The 18,508-nt window shown below is 32.3% G+C and overlaps 3 protein-coding genes across 3 annotated transcripts; all 3 read left to right on the forward strand.

Annotated features, from left to right (window-relative positions):
• The first annotated feature begins 2,195 nt into the window (after positions 1-2,195).
• LOC111388550 (N-terminal acetyltransferase B complex catalytic subunit NAA20) lies at positions 2,196-6,091 on the forward strand. Its single transcript, XM_023013294.1, has 6 exons — positions 2,196-2,351; positions 2,467-2,557; positions 5,080-5,212; positions 5,460-5,529; positions 5,630-5,690; positions 5,785-6,091. Exons 1-6 carry the CDS (start codon positions 2,274-2,276, stop codon positions 5,874-5,876), a joined length of 525 nt encoding a protein of 174 aa, XP_022869062.1. The 5' UTR covers positions 2,196-2,273; the 3' UTR covers positions 5,877-6,091.
• A 765-nt stretch (positions 6,092-6,856) lies between these two features.
• On the forward strand, positions 6,857-8,349 carry LOC111388557 (mavicyanin-like). The gene is made up of 2 exons (XM_023013310.1): positions 6,857-7,515; positions 7,813-8,349. Exons 1-2 carry the CDS (start codon positions 7,344-7,346, stop codon positions 8,217-8,219), a joined length of 579 nt encoding a protein of 192 aa, XP_022869078.1. The 5' UTR covers positions 6,857-7,343; the 3' UTR covers positions 8,220-8,349.
• A 1,934-nt stretch (positions 8,350-10,283) lies between these two features.
• LOC111388528 (mavicyanin-like) lies at positions 10,284-11,209 on the forward strand. The gene is made up of 2 exons (XM_023013262.1): positions 10,284-10,464; positions 10,764-11,209. The coding sequence occupies exons 1-2, from the start codon at positions 10,284-10,286 to the stop codon at positions 11,207-11,209; spliced, it is 627 nt and encodes a 208-aa protein (XP_022869030.1).
• The last annotated feature ends 7,299 nt before the right edge of the window (positions 11,210-18,508 follow it).

An 18,508-nucleotide genomic window follows, 5' to 3' on the forward strand; every position in this document is an offset into this window, starting at 1 on the left:
GCATTTATGAAAAATTGGCTTATGCATTAAAATTTTAATGGGTATTTGGATACTATTTTTAACCAAAAAAAAGAAGTTAAAAAGGGTATTTGGAGAGTATCTATTTAATAATAATAATAATAATAATAATAATAATAATACCACTTTTTTAATGGAAAGTGTTAACCATGCGACACAATGTCACCCAGTGTATTATTGGGTGATCACGCCAATTGAGTGTTTAAGGGCGGTCTCACACACACACACACACACACATATATATATATTTTTTTTTTAGCGTTTGACGTTTTTTTTTATATCTTGTCATTTTTTGTCGCTTTTTTTGGATTTTTGTCACTTCTTTTGATGTGTGTCACTTTTCTGTCACCTTCTTGAAATTTCTATCACTTTTTAAGTGACAAAAATCACTTTTTAATATAAGTGATATTGTATGTCATTTCTTAATAAAAAAGTGACATTGTGTCACTTTTTTTATCTATGAAAAAGTGACAATTAATTTTATACAATATTTTTTATTTCGAAAATGCTTTTATATGATTTTTTTAAAAGATCCTTAATTTTAATGGTATCTTTGTAAGTTGTCCAAAAGGAAAACATTGCTTAAATTGGAAGTCCGTTAAAAAATTTCAATAGGTTAATTACTTAATTATAAAACTCGAATTAATTGTCTAAAAAATAATTAACCCATGTTTGGTGATGATTAAAATCAAATTTTAATATATTTTGATAAAAATTGATGAAATGTATGACTGAAAAGTTATGAAACCCATGTTGTCAAAATTTATTGTTAATTTTGACTTTATTTAAAATATGAATTTTAATCCATATCAAACTAGAGCTTAAGCTTTTAGGTCGAGAATCTTTATTGAACTTAAAATGTTGTTGAAGAATCACCTCATTTGCTAGAAAGCTCTCCATCCATCATTCGAAGGGATAATTGATAGAAATTTGTGCCACACAGATAAGACACCGTTTGGGCCCCATTATTTAATAATTCATTTTTTTTTATATTCACTTTCAATCACACATTCTATTAAGAAAATAATTTGCAAGTAGATTTAAATTTTTTTTCTTATTTTATAAGAATAATGTTATTTGCAATTACTTACTGTCATAGTCGCTCTACGTGCCATGCATGTGGTGATTAGTAATTTGATATATGAAATAAAAAAAATTACTATATTAATACATCTAATCACAAATCGACATATAGAATAAACAACTACTGCAGTGAACGATTATGGATAATATTACACATTTTATAATTGCACATTGTCTAAAAAATTACTATTATAAAATTCATTTCAGCATAAAATAGATTTCAAACAAGGGTTAAATTGTGTGTCACACAAGCGACTCGGGCAAAGACTCAAAGTTCAAGGAGGTTTGAGCGACATTTTAGGAGATGTTTGATAGGCATTTTTATGTAAAAATATATTTTAAAAGAATAAATTGATGTGAAATCTGTGGTTGAAAAATAAGAAAAATCTTTTAATTTACGTGTAATATTATTTTAATAAAAAATATGTGCTTGAAAAAAAGAAAAAAAAACATTTTGAAGAAAATGGCTAACAAACGGTAACTTAGGCCCTGTTCTCTTTACCGTTTTCGGGTCGTTTTCTGTTTTCGATTTTTCAAAACGGTGAAAACGCGTTCTTTTTCTCGTTTTCGAAAACGAAAAAAAATTTGTGAAGAAAACACAAAACGACTTTTTTGTCGTTTTGGGCGTTTTCAGTGTAAAACTTGAAAAAATTGAAAACGCGGGAAACACTTTCTTTTTTTTTTTTTTTTTTTTTTTTTTTTTTAAAAAGGTGGGGGGGGAAAAAAAAAAAAAAAAAAAAAAAAAAAAAAAAAAAAAAAAAAAAAAAAAATTTTTTTTTTTTTTTTTTTTATGTTATTAGAAATGGGGGTTTTTTTTTAAAAATATAAAAATTTTTTTTTTTTTTTTTTTTTTTTTGTGTTTTGAGGTGGTGTTGTGGTGATTCTCAAAATTAAAAAAAAAAAAATTTTTTTTTTGTTTTTTGTTTTGAGAAACTAACAAAAAGAACGCATTTTCAACAATTTCAAAACAAACACTCAAAACACAAAAACTCAAAATGAATTCAAAACTCAAAACACAAAACTGAAACACAAAGAAAACACCCCCTTAGTTTTTAGTTTTTCAATTCACCCTTTTTTTCACTGCAGGGCTTAAAAAAAAAAATCCCCCAAATCCACAAGTTGTCCCCCCAATAAGCACTCGCATAGGCTGAATAGCGAAGACCCACAGGGAGATGACGACGCTTCGAAGATTTTGCTGCGACGATCTCCTCCGATTCGCATCAGTGAATCTCGATCACCTGACTGAAACTGTAATTTCATTCTTTCCCCAATTATTAATATATATATTTTCTTATGTATAGATTTATTTATAACTTTCCGTGAAAATGATGTTAATTAATCAATGCATGATATTAATGATTGCAGTTTAACATGTCATTCTATATGACATACTTGGCGCGGTGGCCCGATTATTTCCATGTGGCTGAAGCTCCCGGCAACCGAATCATGGGTTACAGTAAGTTTCCCTCTTTATGTAATTTTTGCTTACTGTTTCATATTTTTTATTTTGTTTACTGAAAAAAGCACCAATGAGTGTTCTATATTTTTGAATTTTTAGATTTTTTTTTCTCGCTGTTGATTCTATGGAATTAGATTTAGAATGAATGGTTTTTGATTGTTTGTGGCAAGTTTAGGGTTTATCAGTTTTTATTATTATTATCATCATCATCATCATCATCATCATCATCATCATCATCATCATCATCATCCCCTTCTCGTGAGAACCTATACTCGAAATTTGAATAGAAAACTAACCTCCAAGTGCATGTTGGCCCCCTTAGAAAGCAGCATTGTCCTGAATGTGAAAGTCAGAAATTTTATATTTCATAGCTGCAAAATTATTATTATCCCCTTCTCGTGAGAACCTATACTCGAAATTTGAATAGAAAACTAACCTCCAAGTGCATGTTGGCCCCCTTAGAAAGCAGCATTGTCCTGAATGTGAAAGTCAGAAATTTTATATTTCATAGCTGCAAAATCTCCCAAGGTTCTTCTCTCATGCAATCTCTCATCCAGAATTTCTTGCATTCTAGACTTCTAGTTACAGATATTCATCATCTTTTCTTTATAAGAGTAATCTTTTCTTCAGCAGAAACTACTTCAAAAGGGAGTGGCTTTAATAGGTGAATGCCAACTATTATCCAAGTTAACCTCCACTCCACTCTTTTGACTTTAAGCTAGTAGAGCATTGAAAATGCATCTATATGTTATGATTCGTTCCATAATTAAACTTAATTTCAATCAACTTGAATAACTTTCGAGATATATTTGTGAAGTTTGATTGCAATGACAATTATTGGAGATATTGGTGATTAGGTCCTTATTAAGATGTGTACACCTCACAATATTCCTATCGGTATCTAAGCTTTGTGTTATAACATGTCTATGCATATGACAAGTTAGGTTGTTGCATTTTCTTGCTTAATCTAGTGTGCTGTATGAATTTTTTGAGTGGAATTTAAAAATTCTTTCACTGAAGTATCTTCTCCTCTTTTTTAATTTGGTATCAGAATCAGTGGACAATGTTTAGCTCAGCAATGGAATCTCAAGCTTCCTCTACTTCAAATCCTTAATATCCTCAACCTTTAGTCCTAGCGTCCACAATTGAATCAACCTATTACAATCAACTTGCCACTGTTCGGTTAAAGACTTAAAGGATGGAAAGAGATCTTTTTCTATCTTGGATTAGAAATTTCTCTTTCTTACATTTCAGGAGGTTGTTAATAAACATATTACAGAGATTTCAAATCCCACTCCTTCGCAATGAAGATTGTGAATATCCCTTTGGCTATATAAATGAAAACAAATATTCAAAAGAGAGACATGCACATCTTTTAAAAAGTGCTTGTCCTCGCGTGTTAAAAATTAAAAGGTGTATTGGCCAAACCACTTGGCATGCCAGACTGATATCTAAGGTATGTAGAAAGTGTTCCTCAATTGTTGGAAGATTTAGAATTATATAAAAACTTGACAAGCTACCGACCTTGTTAGACACATGTTCTGGAATCTGCAAGTGTTAAACATGAACATGTCACCCCTATAGGAGTGTCTGTGGTTTACATCTGAAGGCTGTCGATAAAATAACATTGATGCAGAGAATCAACATACAATTATGTTTAGTGCGTTTTCTGTTTGGGAACTGACATCTAGAGGATTTCAGAAAGCAAAATCTCCCTTAAGGAGGGCCTAAGGCATGGCATTGGTTTTGAGTAAAGATAGAACAGATCCATTTGGGACTTTGACAAAACTGCATGCTTCAAAAGATTGTTAACCTTTGTTTTAGTGTTTCCATAGTAAGGGCTAATTGGCACTCCTGGAATTGATTGTAAATATATTGTCCTCTTGAGGGCCTAAGATATGGCATGACACTTGTAGAAAGATATAAGATGGGATTTAGGAGCTGTAGGAAGGTTGTACGCTTGAAATGATTTTTAACCTTTGGTTTAGTGTTTTACTAACGGGACTCCAAAAATTTAGGAGTAAATGGTGACAGTTATGGATTAAACGAATAATCCCCATACTAAAGAGAGCAATGAATCATCCGAAATAAGAAAAGTGGAAGTAAGAAAAACACATGATTAGGTGCTTTACTCTCAGTGTGAGATCTATGTGCACCTAATGCTGCTCCACAATTGCACTATATGGAATAAGATAAATCCAATTTATCGGACTCACTATGTTATACAGAATGGAGGCTCGTCCTAATACTCTTTACACAGGAAGAAAATATTGGGGCTTCCTAATACATGTCGAATGTCCCAAAGCATCCCAAACCCCCAGTTGCCTTTATCGCGAAGGACGAACCGCGGATGAGGGGATAAAGTGTACACTGCATTAGTCCCCACACAACCTACAGTGACGACGTATGAAAGTTATACGTTCCTGCTTCCCTTTCTATTATTACTTCAAATTTTGGCTGTTGTCTATATCTTCTGATAATATATCGGACAATGTCATAATGCTTCAATGTGCTTTCAGTCATGGGAAAAGTTGAAGGACAAGGGGAGTCATGGCATGGTCATGTCACTGCAGTGAGTGTAGCTCCTGAATTTCGCAGGCAACAATTGGCCAAGAAACTCATGAACCTGCTTGAGGACGTCAGTGACAAGATGTAAGTGGACATAGTTTGATGAATGAAATTGTGCTTGCTTCAGGGTTTAGTTCATAGAAACAAGATTATATTGAGATTTAACAGTGCAATCAGTTGTAAAATAAAATGTAATCCAACATTTTTTTAACATTGAACTCTTGCATTTTACATTGCTTTAGAAGCTTATCGTGCCCTCCTTTTACCAATTTTTATATCCCGAGATTTCATAGTTTGCTGGATGAGCTTAAAGCGTGCTTCATTTTTGTAGTGACAAGGCTTATTTCGTTGATCTTTTCGTGAGAGCTTCAAATACACCTGCTATCAAGATGTATGAAAAGGTATTATTTTGTAATTTCTGTTAGTTAGGCTCTGTATAATGTATTTTCTTTTCGAATGTGATTTAAGTAACATTGCTCATTTCTCTGTTTGTCCTTTCAGCTTGGCTATATAGTTTATAGACGGGTACTACGCTATTACTCCGGAGAAGAGGATGGGTTGGGTGAGTTGCTGCATATGACTACCAGTTCATTATTTTGCTTCACAAAATGTAGTTTTTTGATCTCTTTTTCTTGGTTTTTCGGTTCATTTCTCAGATATGAGGAAAGCTTTATCTCGGGACGTAGAAAAGAAGTCTGTTATACCTCTCAAGCGGCCAATTACTCCGGATGAGTTGGAATATGATTAAATCTGTTTTTCTTAATTTGAAAGCATATGCATTGGATATGTTATGAATTTGTAGAACATTGGTTATTTGTCCAGTTTGAGTCTAAGGTCAGTAGAATTCAACAAGATTTTCCCAAGTATCATATAATATGGAAACACTACTTTTCGATTTAAACCAGTTGGAATGTAGTAACTACTCTTGCTTTTCTCCCTATTAAGGTTTTGGTAACTTGTGAACTTGTGGGTATGGAGAATCAGTTGGGGTGGAGGGATTTTGCAGGTCACTCATTGGTTTAAGGTCCCGTTTGGTAGTCATTTTTTTCAAAATGCATTTTTCTCTTTCTTCTTTTTAATTACACATTCTTTATTAAAATAATATTACACGTAAATAAAAATTTTTTTCTTATTTTTCAACCACACATTTCACATCAATTTACTATTCTAAAATGTATTTTTACATAAAAATGCTTATCAAACACCCTTTCAACGGTTCGACCTAAATGTTTTGGTTAATGTCGACCATGCTTTTATTCTCGAGCAATTATCTTGACAATGTTTGTGAACTTCAAATTATCATAGTTAAAACTCTAGAAATCTTGGACGTAATAGATGAATCAAGGTAAATGTGTATCTACTTGTGAGAGTTTTGGTATTTTGGACTGGATGGACACACACATACACACACAATAAACAGGAATTTATATATTCTCGTCTTCATTTCAATGCTACGTGCTAGACACACGCTTTGCACCCTATGAGATATAAGAAGACGTTAAATTTTATGTTGACATAAAGTGCCAGTTTTAAAATATTTTAATTAAAGTGAAATAGTTACTTGTGTAGAAGTAAATGACAAAATAAGCTTTCGAGTACAAATTTATAAATACTTCATAAATTCAGTAAAGTTATTACCTACCCATTTCATTGAAATCAATACTAAATTTTTTTATTTTTTATTTTTTATTTTTTGATATATCATTTATAAACTTGTGAAATAAAAACTAAGCAGCTCAATTATTTTAAACTTTAATTAACAAAAAATGTAATTTATATCAAAACAAACTTATTTACTTGTAAGTAGACTTGTTACGATTAACCAAACATGCTTTTTAGTTGACTATAAGACAAAGAAAGAGAGAAGAAATAATGCAAATACAAAGACTAGATAAATTACGTTTTGAACATAGTGATTGTCCAAATAATGTATAATAGGTTTAACCAACGATGAAGTGATCCGATAATCGAGTTGGGTCAATAGTTAAATTGGGTCTAATAACAAGTGAACATTCGGCCTAAAACTTTCACGATTATTGAGAATCTCTTCATGCATTGATTGTGAGCCAAATAACATGTTCTACACCCACTCTGCAAAAACGGTTAGAGTGAGTGACCCTTGCACGAATATTTCCATTCATCATTCACTTTTTTCTCTATAATATATCTCCAAGAAACACCTCTCTTTTTAGTTTTTCCTATATTTCAAATTTGAATGATGGGTTTTGTGAAAACGGAAATATTTTTCTGCTCATTAATGGCGGTTTTTGGATTTTGCTTGGGTTCTGTTTACAAAGTTGGCGATTCTGCTGGCTGGACTATCATTGGAAATGTTGATTATAATACGTGGGCTTCTTCTAAGACCTTTCAAATCGGCGACACTCTCAGTAAGTTAATTATCTTCTTCACAAATCTTACTATGTTAATTGTTAAATACTCATGTCTAGTGAATATGAATGGGAAAATTCTGATGCTGCTAACATATACAAAAATGATACAATTGAGAATGTATTTTTCTTGTTTATTCATTCAAATGGTGTCTTCAACAGTTCTAAGTTTCAACTGATACAGGGCATTTAACAAAGTATTTCCCACCAATTATCTATCCTTTCTTGTACATTTATTTTGGACTATTTGATCTGCTAACAGAAAAAAGAACAATAATGTGTTTTGCTTTTGTGCAGTTTTCAACTACGATGCTAAGTTTCACAATGTGCTGCAAGTTGCCCTTCCGGATTTCCACTCTTGTAACTCGTCTTCGCCTCTAGCCACCTACTCGACTGGCAATGACTCGATAACTATCACGAGCCCGGGCCACTACTACTATACATGTGGCTTTGTTGGCCACTGCGAGGCTGGACAGAAGGTTGATATAAGGGTGCCCAAGGCTCTTCAGCCAACTGCAGTGCCAGTTTCAAGCCCAATTCGAGCTCCTCCAAGCCACAAGGCAGTACCTACGACCTCTCCAAGTGGGTCATTTACGCCCAGCCCATCTCAGAATAGGGCAGAGTCTCTCCTGCCCTTCGACTTTTGTAGCAAGATTGTGTTGTTTTTGCTTGTTTTTGGGCTTTATGTTAATGTGTTTCTTTGATTGGGACGATCATCTTGTGGTTTCATCATTGTAGCAATCTTTTATTATGTTCAGTTTAGCTTGCCCCGAATTATGATAGTTCTTGGTGATTTTGGAAGTTTGGATATATTTTAGAGTTAATTGTCTCAATAATCACTGAACTTATGTTCATGCCTTTTGAGTGCTCACTAAACTTTAAAATGTCGAGATTTGATCAATGAATTTATCCAAATGTTGGACATTTTTCACTGGCTGACAGGGTTGAGGGAATGTCTAGGTGACGCCACACCACCGTTATCCCAGAAAAAATCGTCTTTCATTACTCACTATACTATAACAAATGTCTTCGATTACTTATTATACTTTAGAAAACATCTTCATTGCTCACTATACTTTGAAAAACATTTTCGATTGTTCACTAAGTTATGAAAGTAGTTGAATTTTGGTCACTAAATTTATGAAAATGAAGTCGGCTCAAGTGGGAAATTTTGAGACAGGCTGTTCTCATTTACAAAAGTTTGGTGGCCAAAATTCGATCATGTTCAAAATTTAGTGAACAATCAAAGACTTCTTTCAAAGTATAATGAGCAATCAAAAACATTTTTCAAAGTATAGTGAGCAATCGAAGAGATTTTCTAAATATAGTGAACAATGAAAGACTTTTTTTTTACATGATAACAGTGATGTGGAGCTATTTGGACATTCCGTCAACGACGTCACTACTACCGTTAGAGGTTATAAACGGAAGTTAAGTCATTGATTGACGTTTAATATTCAAATATTTTAAACTTTAGTAAGCAATCGAAGATTTAGAAGAACCGACTTGACTCGTTGACATCCCTAACGCTAGTGGATATGGAAGCGAAGTCACCTAAAATATAATACTCACTTTATTCCATTTATATAGATCGACTTTCTTTATATTCTTGTCCTAAGTATATAGTCATGTTTCTCTGTTGAGAATTTTTTTTTTTTGTTCATTTACTAATATATCCTTGCCAATGCTTAGAAGAATTGGACAAATAGACCTTGATTGATATGGGTAGCTATTGAATTATCGGAACTCCCATTTTATTTTACCTCGATTTCACTTGAGCCATGAGCTATTAAGCCGTAGTTGCATTGCTCTAATCGGTTTGTTGTTTTTTCTTTGTCACTCGAATCACTTAGCTTGTATTTAGTTTGCCTAGTTATAAACAAATTTTCCCATTTAATCTTGAAATTGTACAAATATAAATAAAGGTAAACTAGGAAAATTTTTGACAAAAATTGCTTTTCAATAAGAGCAAAATTTTAAGATTTATATTTATTGCAACTGTTGTCAACTAAATTAAAAACTCCTCAATTCAAACCTATGTAGGTTGGCCTTATGTTTTTCATCAAGTCATAATACAAAAGACGTACCTTGCTACATATACATCAATATTTACGTAATGAGTGACATAATGTTATATGTCACTATTTTCTTTGTTAGTTTAAAATACAGTCAACTTTTTCATCCAATCTTTTCCCTCCATGTTATTTTATGCAATCCCTTATATACCATTTTTATTCAATAATAACGAGAAAACCACTATTGCAGTGGAATTACCTAACATTCAAAACATTTGCAACTAAAAATCACTTCTATCAATTGATTTTCAATCATTAACAAGTGTTTGATTTGACAAATTACCTGATCAGTAAGCTTAAATTCCTATTTAGTGCATAAAAATTTAGCAGTTCAATGTTTAATACTTAATTTACCAATTAGTTTACATCTCTGATCAGACACAAATGCATTTGCATAGAATTTTAACCGATAAACTTTCCCCCAATAAACATTCCACATTCATGATTTTACAATGGAAAGAGAATCATCAGTGTGTAATCACACACAAAAAAAGCCACTAATATTCTAATCAAACATGGAAAATTTCAATCATATCTTTTATTTCCAAATTTAATACCTCTAAGATATATACGTCTGTATATATATATTGCCATTAGGAACGACCCTAGTGAAATTCCAGCCCTAATCTTCTTTATTTTAATCTTTTCATCCAAAATTTGTCTTTGTACCTCTCTTTTTTCTACGGTTTAGCAATGGGTTTGGCTAAGACAGCAATGGTTTTCTTCTTTATTATTCAGGTTGTCTGTGTATTATCCATGGCTATGGGGAATACTGTTTATAAGGTCGGTGATGCTGCTGGCTGGACTAATATTGGCAACGTTGATTTCAAATCTTGGGCTGCTTCTAAGAATTTTCATGTTGGAGACACCATTCGTAAGCCAATTTTTGTTAATTCCTTTGTCTAATTAATTTCCCTTTCCACAAATTGTTGTCTTGTACATAAGAAAATATTGGTCTAGTCGATCGAAAATTTATCGATAATGATGTTAACATTGTTCGTACAAGGATATATAGTCGACTCTATGTCAATCTATTATGTATTATTTGATGTTAAGGTTAATGATTTTGGTACCTTAAACTTGACTAACAATTACATGCAGATGAATAACTTTTATTATTTGTTCATTGCTTTTTGGTTAAACTTAAATCCAAAATTGTCAATTTTTTTGCAGTCTTTAAGTACAACAAAGAGTTTCACAATGTTATGCGAGTGACACACAAGAATTTCAACGCATGCAATTCCACCGCCCCTTATGAGATCTTTGCCACCGGCAATGACTCGTTCACCATAAAAAAGTCCGGCCACTTTTATTTCATTTGCAGCGTTCCCGGCCACTGCGAAGGTGGACAGAGAGTCGACATTAGGGTCTCCGCAGCATCGAAATCAGCCCCTGCCGCCGCCCCTTCCCCCACCGGCAGTGAAGCCGCGCCCCCGAGCCACCCCAGTTCATCTCCTTCTGTGCTTCCAACGTTTCCAACAGTATCACCCGCACCAGTTGAGGCACCTGCACCTTCTCCTCATGCTCATAGAAATGGTGGCGTGTCTCTCTATTCGTCGTGGAAAGTTTGGATTCCTGTGATGGTTCTATCATTTGGTCTTTCTGCTATTGCCTTTTAGATTATGTGGACAATTAGTTTTAGCAATTTATGGTTAAAATCACATTAGAGTAGTTTGATTTCATTCAGTTAATGCATCTCTCGTTGCACTTTAGATGATTTTATTCATGTTTGTTACCATTAATTGGACTATTTTATAGTCCTAAGCTTAAAAAATAAGTTCGAATCTTGTTTAGTATATCTTGCAGCACTATTTTAAGTTTATTAATGTCGATCGATATTATTGTGATTGATCTGCAGTCACCACAAATTTAACCAGTCATCATCATAATGCAAAAAACTAAATAAATGTACAAAATACAAATCAAGATTAACATTCTTCTAAATCTTTTTACTGTAAGAAGTAATTCATCATTAGTATACGTTGACTGAAATTTGTATGGCAACTTACAGCACCGTGTTGGGTGGATTTGTCTGCCTGCTGGATTCTTCTTATCTTCTTTACTTTGTGAAAGAGATGATGCTTGGTGTCATAGGCGTGGTGCCTTAGTTTATACTCAAGAATGCATATAAACGTACATATTTAACAGAGCTAAATGATTGTGAGAAGAGAGAACTAGCATGATAGAGAAGAGCTTGTAAAGTTAGCCAAGATGACTGCCTGGAAACCCACAAAAACACATACTTGCCCACATTCTTTCGACTAGTTACTGTGGCTGATCGGACCATACATCTTTGGAAAGAATGCAGGCAAGTCATTCTTGGCTACTAAACAAGCCTCTTCTCTTCATGTAAGCCCTTCCTTCCTCATTTCTGGATAGGGTTTTTGGGATAATAAATGTTTCCATTTGGTGATCTGTATTTATAAGCCAAGAAATTTCGTCAGATTCTTATATTCTTGAGTAATATTGCTGACCCTTGGCTAAAGGACCTAATCCATATCTTCTAAACGGCATGGCAGCCCATGCTGGAATATATTCCAATACACATGGAAATGGAATGTCAATGATATGAGAAAACTTTATTGGCCTCAATTATTTCTTGTGCGAATTTCACTATTTGGAGCCCCAAAGGGTTCACAATCAAGTACCATAGTAGAGTGGTACAAACCACAACTGGCCTACCACGGTCTAATTTTCTCACCTAAACATTTGCGTCTCTTTTTATCATTAGTCTATGTAGGATTTACTCTTAACATATCTGTACAAGATAATGACTCGTTGATAAATAGTCAAAACCCTAATATATAAGCAATTTAAGAAATATGAATATCCAATAACAATTGTACACGCCTGTTATTTTCGTATTCCACGTGCATTATAAGCATATAGATATTGATTACCTTTTTGTTTGAGGAAAAAAAGTTTATATGAGAATGTTCATTCCTATATGTCTTCACTACGCCACTAGCAAACAATAATTTTATAGAGTTTCGAAGTATTCGAAACAAGCTAGGAATTCATAGTCATTTCAGTTTGAAAGGGCATGACAAGGAAACACTTTGGATTGACTGCTTAATATACGATTAATTGGTGATATCTGGCTGGAATTACTGGCAACGAAGATTGCAACAGGCTGATTTGTTGCAGAATATTGCAGTAAACAGAGATTAAGAGGGTAAATTACAATTTTTGTGCTTGTGACACTTTTATAGCTAAGCATGCTTTTATTGCTCCAAAAATCACGAACACGTCTTCAGCAATTTGCTTACTATAGTTTTGTATTCACTTACACCCCTTCTGGGGAATACAATCAATTACTTCCCTTCATTTATTATTATTATTTTTTTAATTTTTTTTAATTTTTAAATTGTGAGTTAGACTTTGTTGATCATTTTCTTATGCTATGATACGTTCATGCGCTAGAGGGTATAATTAATATTTCACAATACTTAAAAATATATTTTTTGCCCGACACCTCTCATAAATGTCGCCTACATTTTAATACACCGATTTCCTTGTTTGACAAATCACAATATTTAATAACATATCTTAGAAATATCACATCGTTTAATAGTTTTAGAAAAAATAATTGTACGTTTACTTATAAATTTTAATATAATAAATTTTCATTTAATACAAATTCACCAATTATTTTTCTATTACTTTAATAATAATTTGCATTTTCAATTGTACAATACATAAAAGAAAAAAATTAAAATACAGAATGTGTAACATTATTTTATTGAGAATGTGTGATTGAAAAGAGAGAGAGAAAAATGTATTTTTACAAAAATGGAGACTTTTTCTAGTACTTGTTAGTGGAGTTTAACCTTGTTGCTCATTTTCTTATACTCTCGTACATTTTAGCGTTTGGGGCTAATACTAAGATTATCAACAATAAATATTACTAATTTCTTAAAAATCCTTTTATACTTTTCCTTACACTATAATTAATTTCATGCGATTCAATATACATAAACTTATCCATTTTTTAAAAAAATAAATAATAATAATGATTTCAATAAATCTCTGTTTTACACAAATAAGTTTCACTGACAATTTTTTTTAATTATTTTTTAAATATATAATATTCATTGTTACATTTTTACCCGTCCAAATGAGTATGAATAATGCTATTTAAATCGATAAATTGTTAAATTTAAACAAATGTTAACATTCTACATAAATTTAGATATCAACTTGTTAAAATTTAAGCACTTTATTATCTAGGAATACATTATTTTCTACTTCATAACTACGTGTGTAGCTTATCTTTTCACAGAAGTGAAGAATTATAAGTAGAGGCACTGATACATCTGAAATATTGGACAGAAACGATTAGTCTAATGCTTGCTTTCAGTAAATCAATAAATATTCTCATAATCTCATGCATTGGTCATTGATGCATGTTTTATGTTTGAGTGCTTAATTAATGGCGTAAAAGAAGAGGACTAGCATGAATCGCTTTGGAGATAACAGTTATTTCCATTGTCTGTATATATTGTCGGAATGTTTTGACCAATTTTAATTAATCTTTTAAGTGAAAATCATAATTTGATAAATGAGAAATTAAGCCACTTAAATACGTGAATTATTGAAAACTTATGTGTAATATTATGGAATATTTTAGAACTGTTGGCTAGCTGAAAGGTGTGTTTTTCCATATGAAAAATCATGACTTTTGGAGTTATTATTTTCCAATTAGCGTGTCTCTTTATATTCAGAGACTAATTTTAATAGTTGTGTTTTTTGTTGGGTTCTAAGATTTCAACTTTTTAACAACTACATATAGACCCAATGTGTTTGGATTTTTAATCCATTAAATTCTTAATTGTATGTCATGTTGATGCATTTTCATTTGTTCATTTACTTTGAATAGAGTTTCATAATAAAGAGTTCGTTGGTCTATGTAATTTGAATTGCTCATCGTTATATCTTGAGAGACGAATATAGGAAAATCATCAGCATCCATGTGGGGCATAATCGTCTTAAGGCCAAATAGTTCAATTTTTGCCTCGACCAAATTCATATTCATGCATTTCTTGTTTATTCTTGTCGAATTTGGTTTCGGTAAGATGAAGTTGTGTTCGATTTTACGCCCTTAAAATGTTAGCGATTGGAATATATTTATGTACGTTATATTTTTTTTTTCCCTGACATATAAGCCAACAGACTTCATCAGATTCTCACATGCTTGCATAATATTGCTGACCCTATGCTAAAATGCCTTATCGATAACTTGTGCATTGTATAGCAGTCCACCACAGAATATATTCTTATGAGGTTGAAAAAACATTGTGTTTATTCTTCTTCTTCTTCTGTCCAACGCATGGAGATGGAATGCCAACACCAAATCTGTAGTCTTAAAATCTTGGTAGAGTTGTGCGGGTCCATGCTCAAGATTGTTGTAAGAGCCTTAATTTTGCCGAGTGGCTCATCTTACTACTTTATATCTTCTTGTAAAACTATATGTCTTAACTTGCTTCTAATTGATCAAAGGTTGTTGAAACTTACTTGAAGAATTCCCAAGATTACTTGATTGTATACCTTGTCTTTTCTTTATTTGAACCATTTTTGGTCCAAACTTGATCATAGTGGAAGGATCCACAAACTAAATATCATTTATGTGATTATTGTATGTCCAATAAATGGTGGTTCTTTTGCTTTTTAAAATTTCTACCATTTTTCTATACGAATTTTCATGTATTTTGTTGTGTGTGTCAACCTCTCACTTCCATGTGTATAGAAGACAAGGGGGTTGTGGTTGGTTATGGGTGGTGGAAAGTTATTCTTCAAATTCAAATATTAACTTCTCTCTCCAACCCATTATAATGATAAGTGGTCCAATCAATCCACATGGACGGTCTATCCATTTTTAACATCTCTCACTCACATATAACAAATTTGATTTGAAATAAAAAAATAATCAATTAGATCCATCTGAAGGTCTAACTAGTGATGACAACGGGCCGAGTCGGCTCAGTCCTTTAACCCACGAGCTCGTGATTTTTTTAATTTTTTTTTTTTTTGGTAAATTTGCACATTTTGGACATTTTTTTTAAAAAAAAATCAATGTTTTTTGACGAGCTCGTGGGCTCGTCAAAATGGCTCGTAGGCTGTGTGCCCACAAGCCGCTCGGGCTCGTCAAATGACGAGCCCAAGCCGCCCACAAGCCAGGTTTTGACGAGCCGACAAGCCGCTCGACCCGTTTGACATCCCTAGGTCTAACTCACCGAGTTTATATTGGAAAATAGATTGTGCGACCACGAATAACTTAGAGCACATAATGCTATATTTGTTAGGAATATATAGTAGCTCCACAAGAGGAATGGTATTTCTTGTCATAAACTAAGCTTATTTTTTAACATCGAATTCAAATATTTCTAATCTCTCAAATAACTAAGAATAGACTTGAACTCCATGTAATATATCGTATTATATTCACAATGTTGTCCTAAAGTAAACAATACTATAATAATCTTGAGAAACGGTAAAAAGTTATAAGGGTATATAAGTAATATGATACATATAGTAAATACCACATAATAAGAAAGCAGAGACTCATGCTTTCATTTTGATCGTTAATGCACATATACTACAGATGTTTTCTTCATTTTTCTTGGGGCATATGTTGTATTTTACAAATTAAATATATCTTAGTACCTAACTGGGGTTCTCTTTATATTTATTTCTTTAGGCAATCTCAATCGAAAACTCAAACTGGTAGCTAAACATGTCTAATTGACGATGAAATCCATTTCGATTACTTATAGTAATCTCATCTTAATTATTTATCAAGGCGATTAAATCACATGTACAAAGTGATCACTTTATTTCATCTCAATATATCTCAAAATATTTGAGGCTATTGCTTGTGGGATTGAGTCAATCTCTACATGTTTGACATACTTTTTATGTGTGCAAGCAAATTACTCATAAGTAATCACGATAAAAGATCACACTTTATATATGAACTCAAAAAGATTTGTTCATTAACGGACATTTAAGAGTTTACCGTATAAACTAATTCTACGTAATTTAGAGATTTAAAATGTATCACAAAGAGAAGTACTGATTTAGTAAGCTGATCAGCTACCATATGATGTGTAGAAGTGTGTTTGGTTCTACGATACTTGGAGTCCTTAGTATATGCAATAGTAGCTTGACTATCATTCTAAATAAATATAGGACCCACATCATTAAGGATTCTTGTACGATAAACGAATCTCGTAAACTAAGCATCTTCTTTTATTGATGAAGCACATGTCCAAAATTCTTGTTCCATTGTAGACATAGAAAAAAAAATCATATCAATTTTTGCTACTCCAAGAGATGACATTATTATTAAGCAAGAATGCATATTTCAAAATTGATTTGCACTTATCTAGGTCTCCACGCAATTAGTGTTTGTTTTTCATTTAAAGCACAAATTATTCCCTTGATGGCACATGGAATAACTAGCAATACCTTTCAGATATTTCAGTATCATCTTAATGACTTTCGAATGTCATCTTTTAGGATTAGATAATCTAAATTCATACCTACTTACTAGACAAGCACCATTATGAATGTCAGAAAGAGTATACATCATAGTGTATCAAGCTCTCAACTGGATGGAGTATGGTATTCTTAACATTTCTTCTTTTTCTCAAGTCTTAGAACACATTCAAAGATTAAGAGTTTCGCCCTTCGATATAAAAGTATTGATGAGATTGCAATTTTTCATTTTGAAACGCTCAAGAATCATTTTTATATACAACTCTCATGACAAAACAAGACGTCTCTCTAAACGATCTCTATTAATTTTAAAACCAAGTATATAATCTCCTTCATGCTTGTTCTTGATTTCAAAATTTGATGACAATCATTTCTTAAATGGTTTGAACATACTTGTTATCGTTTCTAACATAGTTATAAAACTCGACCCGGTGGTCGATCCAAAAAAATCGTTGGGTCAATAGTTCAACCGACAGGTCAACTGTTCAATCGGTGAGTTATTATTAGACTTTAATTTTAATTATATTATATTTTTGAAATAAAAAGGAAATAATTTTCCGAAATCTAATATATATATTGCTCACATTAAATGATCAAGGGTCATTAGTTGCCATAATGGTCATGGACATAAAATATCTCCTTCGTTCTAGAAAATTTAATGTAAAATTTTACTTCAATTTAATAATCATCCAGTTCACACATTGAACCAAATTCGGTTCCATCACCCCGGATCGGACCGAGATTCGGTTCGACGATTTTCAATCCGGACCGATCGATCCGAATTTAACAACTATGGTTTCTAATCAAAAGATGTAATCTACGTAAAGAGATAAATTACAATTTTTTCATTGTACATATTTAGATAAATACGACGATTTTCGTCCAGCGTGATGAAGTAGTACGAGATTACAACTTTGTTACAATGAAACCAATTGGTTGTTGTATATGGATTTCATCATTCTACTCTTCATATATAAAAGCAGGCTTTAGGTCCATTTGATATAATTTTAAATTTAAATGTGCCACCATGGCTAAGAGTTGGCACTCAGTTAATTTAATCCTTATTACACATACTATATCAGCATTTCAGAATAGTGAGTCACATTTTTTTATATTGTTAATCTCTTCATATATTTAGTTCAGGAAAAATAGAAGTAAATCTCGCAATTCGTGAAAAAGTTTCTTCACAATTCATACCCACCTGTTGAGTATAACCTTTTGTCATCAAATGAGCCTTATACCTCTTTTATAAGGGAAAAATTCATAACTTAAGTGTATTGGTTACACCAATTCAATTTTCAAGTCCTAAGTTTAAAAGTGCAAAAGTCAGGTATTTATTTATTTGTTAATTAAAAATATTTTAGTAATTAAATGTAATAAGGTTTCAATTATAGAACTAATAGTCATAGATACAAAATTTT

This window comes from Olea europaea, unplaced genomic scaffold (assembly GCF_002742605.1).
Source record: "Olea europaea var. sylvestris unplaced genomic scaffold, O_europaea_v1 scaffold505, whole genome shotgun sequence".
In the NCBI taxonomy this organism is placed as follows: domain Eukaryota; kingdom Viridiplantae; phylum Streptophyta; class Magnoliopsida; order Lamiales; family Oleaceae; genus Olea; species Olea europaea.

Coding starts and splice junctions, on each gene's coding strand:
- LOC111388550 (XM_023013294.1), top strand. CDS start 2,274: ATGACGACGCTTCGAAGATTTTGCTGCGACGATCTCCTCCGATTCGCA. Junction 2,352..2,466: donor TCGATCACCTGACTGAAACT/GTAATTTCATTC, acceptor TAATGATTGCAG/TTTAACATGTCATTCTATAT. Junction 5,213..5,459: donor GAGGACGTCAGTGACAAGAT/GTAAGTGGACAT, acceptor TCATTTTTGTAG/TGACAAGGCTTATTTCGTTG.
- LOC111388557 (XM_023013310.1), top strand. CDS start 7,344: ATGATGGGTTTTGTGAAAACGGAAATATTTTTCTGCTCATTAATGGCG. Junction 7,516..7,812: donor TCAAATCGGCGACACTCTCA/GTAAGTTAATTA, acceptor GCTTTTGTGCAG/TTTTCAACTACGATGCTAAG.
- LOC111388528 (XM_023013262.1), top strand. CDS start 10,284: ATGGGTTTGGCTAAGACAGCAATGGTTTTCTTCTTTATTATTCAGGTT. Junction 10,465..10,763: donor TCATGTTGGAGACACCATTC/GTAAGCCAATTT, acceptor ATTTTTTTGCAG/TCTTTAAGTACAACAAAGAG.